The 3,281-nt window shown below is 52.7% G+C and overlaps 1 protein-coding gene across 1 annotated transcript; it reads left to right on the top strand.

The window, feature by feature from the left end:
- On the top strand, window positions 1–1,831 carry LOC113888839 (melanoma-associated antigen 10-like). The gene is made up of 2 exons (XM_027535824.1): window positions 1–22; window positions 984–1,831. The coding sequence occupies exons 1-2, from the start codon at window positions 1–3 to the stop codon at window positions 1,829–1,831; spliced, it is 870 nt and encodes a 289-aa protein (XP_027391625.1).
- Window positions 1,832–3,281: the final 1,450 nt, after the last annotated feature.

The raw sequence follows: 3,281 nt of genomic DNA, 5'->3' as shown, positions 1-3,281 counted from the left end.
ATGGCGGACGGGACAATCGCGGGTCCTGCCTGGAGTCTAGGCTCCATGCGGGGAAGGACTGAGGCTGTTAGACCCTAAGGCAGGGAGGGATCCTTGTTCATGCCCGGGGTGGGGAGGGTGGCGCAGGGGACGGTCTTGGAGGCTCCAGAGTAGGGTGAGCAGCTTATTCACCTCTTTCTTAGGGGCCTTAAGGTGAGGTGTTCTGGTGGAGGGCGGAGGCTTCAGGTCTGCAGAGGCTAGACTCCCCGAATACCGAGGGAGGACTCAACAGACGCCCACTCCTCTGTTCAGTGCTGGGAGGCCAAGTAGGACGTGAAGAGCAGTGACCCAGCATCTCCCCAGCCTAGGAACTGTGGGAGGCCCTAGGCAGGTGTGGCCACATATCAGGCCCCCTGGAACTTTGTCCAGATGTGGCTCTTGTTCTGAGTTTCCCTGCAGGCCCCCAAAGGGGGAAGGTCCAGGCCATTTCAGTGGAAAAGTGAGCACTACACGTGAGCCCCAAAGGGACTAGCCACCCAAGATCTGGGGGACCTCACAGAGTCAACCCCTCCCACCAGCACAGAAGGCCTAGGTCTGTGCCACAGTCTACCCCCGAGGTGCCACCTCCGTTTGTCTCACAGGGGCTCCAGGAACCAGGAGGAGAAGACTGAGGTCTGAGGTCTGTGTTCTGAGGTCACAGGAGTGCCAGCAGTCAAGGTGAGGTGGGTGTCCTGAGTGTGCGCAGGGTTTCCCCATCCCAGAACAGAGGGGACCTCAAAAGGCCCTAATTCCCCCACCTTGTCAGCCCCAGAAGCTCAGGCTGTACTGGCTGCAGCCTGAGCCGGCATTTCTCTTCCTCACTTAACAGAGGACTGATCACCAAGGAGGAGCGCCCCTGTAACGCTCAAGAGCAGCCCTCAAGGAAGACCAGTAAGTGGATTCAGTCAGAGCCACCCGTGGCGCATTTCAAAACAGTGACCATTTACACTCTCTCTCTTTCCCAGGTCAGTGGTCTCCATTTTCCCCCTGCCACACCCACACTGGGCACAAGACCCCAGTCATCATGCCTGTGGTCCCGACAAATGAGCTCTGCACTTCTGAGGAAGACCTTCAGGGCCAAATCCAGGCCGAGGGCCCAGTGGAGGCGCAGCTCCTGGGGGCTGAGGCGGAGGATGCCTCAACCCCTCTGGCCTCCTTCCCTCCAGTCTCATCTTCCTCTGCCGCAGGAGATGCGGAGATCTTGCTTATGCAGGCTCTGAATAGGATGACGTGTGAACTACTGGAGTTCCTGATCCTCAAGTATGGCACCAAGGAGCCGATTTTCCAGGCTGAAATGCTGAATACGGTCCTCAGGGATAACCAGGCCCACTTCCCAGTGGTCTTCCGTAAAGCCACACAGTACATGCAGCTGGCCTTTGGCCTGGATATGAAAGAGGTGGACCACAGAGAGCACATCTATGTCATGGTCCCCGTCCTGGGCCTCACCCTCAATGAGATGCAGAGGGATGAGCAGAGCATACCAAAGGCTGGCCTCCTGGTGACGGTCCTGAGTCTGATTCTTCTAGCAGGGGACCGGATCAGTGAGAAGAAGGTCTGGGGAACACTCAGCAAGATGGGGGTATTTTCTGGGATAGAGCACTGCATCTATGGGGAGCCCAAGGAGCTGCTGACCCAAGTGTGGGTGCGGGCGGGGTACCTGCAGTACCGGCAGGTGCCTTACAGCCACCCTGCTCGTTACGAGTTCCTGTGGGGTCCCCGGGCCTATGCAGAGACCAGCAAGCAGAAAGTCAAGGACTATCTGCGCAAGGTCAAAGGAAGGGGTCCCAGGTTCTTCCCACCCCGGTGTGCATAGGTGTGAGGGAGGAGGAAGAGGGGCCCTGAGCCAGAGCAGCAGCCAGGCTCCTTTCAGGCCCACATCCAGCAGCTTGTCCTGGGGATAGGAAGGGAAGCTGATCCTTCCCTCTGTGTTTGAAGAGGGAGCATTCAGCCTTCTCAGTCGTGATGGCTGGGAGAGTTGGGGGAACTGGTGTGTAGCATCTTTGGTCCCTGTTCGCTACAATGACATGGAGATCCACTTCTGTTTCCTTTAGAAATTTTTCAAATGTTATTCCTTGTAATAGAAGGCCTAACGAGCTTCAGTGTCCAACTATGTCAGTAGCGTTGATCACAGTGTGTTTGTGGTCACCAGTTCAAGAACATGAGTTTTGCTGTTTTGTAAAAGTGATTGTGAACTCTTTATTTTATTTTGTGATCCAGAACAAGATTACATGGACTTGGAATATAACTATTTTGGAAATATGATACTACTTAGTAAGAATTAAGAAATAAAATGTATTTGAGGTGAGTTCCTCTGTACTTGTCTGTCATTTTATACAGCTAATCTATCTCTGTTCAATTGGAGTTTTTCAAGTAATTATTTAAGAAAGTACAAAAAGCCTGATTTGACTTGATAAGTGTCCCACTCCGGCTCATTTATTCCACAGACCTTCATGGAGCCTGTGCTCTGTGGAAGGCCCTGTGTTCGCAGTGGGGACACTAGAAGCAGGACACCCCAACACCTAGAGCGATGATCTAAGAGCTGCAGTCACGTGAGGACGGTGGACAGACATCCCCTAGTTCCACAGAACAGGGCAACCAGGGGCAGGGTCCAGGAGGATCACTTGAGTGTTGGTGCCTGGGCCAGGGTGGTTTGGGGCTTTGGGAAGCTGGGTTCATTCTGTGGGAGGTGATTGTGATGAGGGTGGATGGTGGCAGCAGCCAGAGTTATACACAGTGTCTTATGGGTGAGAAGAAAATCTGAAATGGGACATACACATTAGAAGATCCTCTTCTGTCCTAGATAAATTTCCTGGGGCAGGAAGGGAAGTCACACTATGGTCAGGAACAGTTAGACACCTGTTTATGCTGCTTGATCTAGGTACACCAAAAATTTGCAAAATGGGGAGTGGTGAGTGGACTTTGGTTTGCTGCACAATCTACTCAGTCTTGGAGAATATAGTTGAAGACGTCTTGCTAAGCACCCCCAAACTTTTGGTAGGCTTTTAATGGAGTGTCTTCTTTGAAACTGGTGGCTGTGCACTTAACCTAATGGATGAGCTTATCCAGGTGGTCAGGCCCTAAAGCCATAGATGAGGAGGGGTTATGGAAACCACAGTGGCAAAATCTGCACTGAACTTGAATTCACACACCTCAGAATTCTCCTTGGAGGTGAAAAGTGCGGCATTGTGCGTATCCTAGCTAGATTTTATGAATAAAACTCCCACTGCCCTTGTTCTCTCACTGTCGCTTGCCTGATACCTGCC

This window comes from Bos indicus x Bos taurus, unplaced genomic scaffold (genome assembly GCF_003369695.1).
Source record: "Bos indicus x Bos taurus breed Angus x Brahman F1 hybrid unplaced genomic scaffold, Bos_hybrid_MaternalHap_v2.0 tig00002408_arrow_arrow_obj, whole genome shotgun sequence".
Taxonomy (NCBI): Eukaryota; Metazoa; Chordata; class Mammalia; order Artiodactyla; family Bovidae; genus Bos; species Bos indicus x Bos taurus.
The sequence above is the reverse complement of the archived record's forward strand: the minus strand, read 5'-3'. Positions and strand labels throughout refer to the sequence as shown.

What these genes read in the sequence shown, in the direction of transcription:
- LOC113888839 (XM_027535824.1), top strand. Translation starts at nt 1, where the DNA reads ATGGCGGACGGGACAATCGCGG. An exon ending in GGCGGACGGGACAATCGCGG is followed by an intron (nt 23 to 983) that starts GTCCTGCCTGGA and finishes TCTCTTTCCCAG; the next exon opens with GTCAGTGGTCTCCATTTTCC.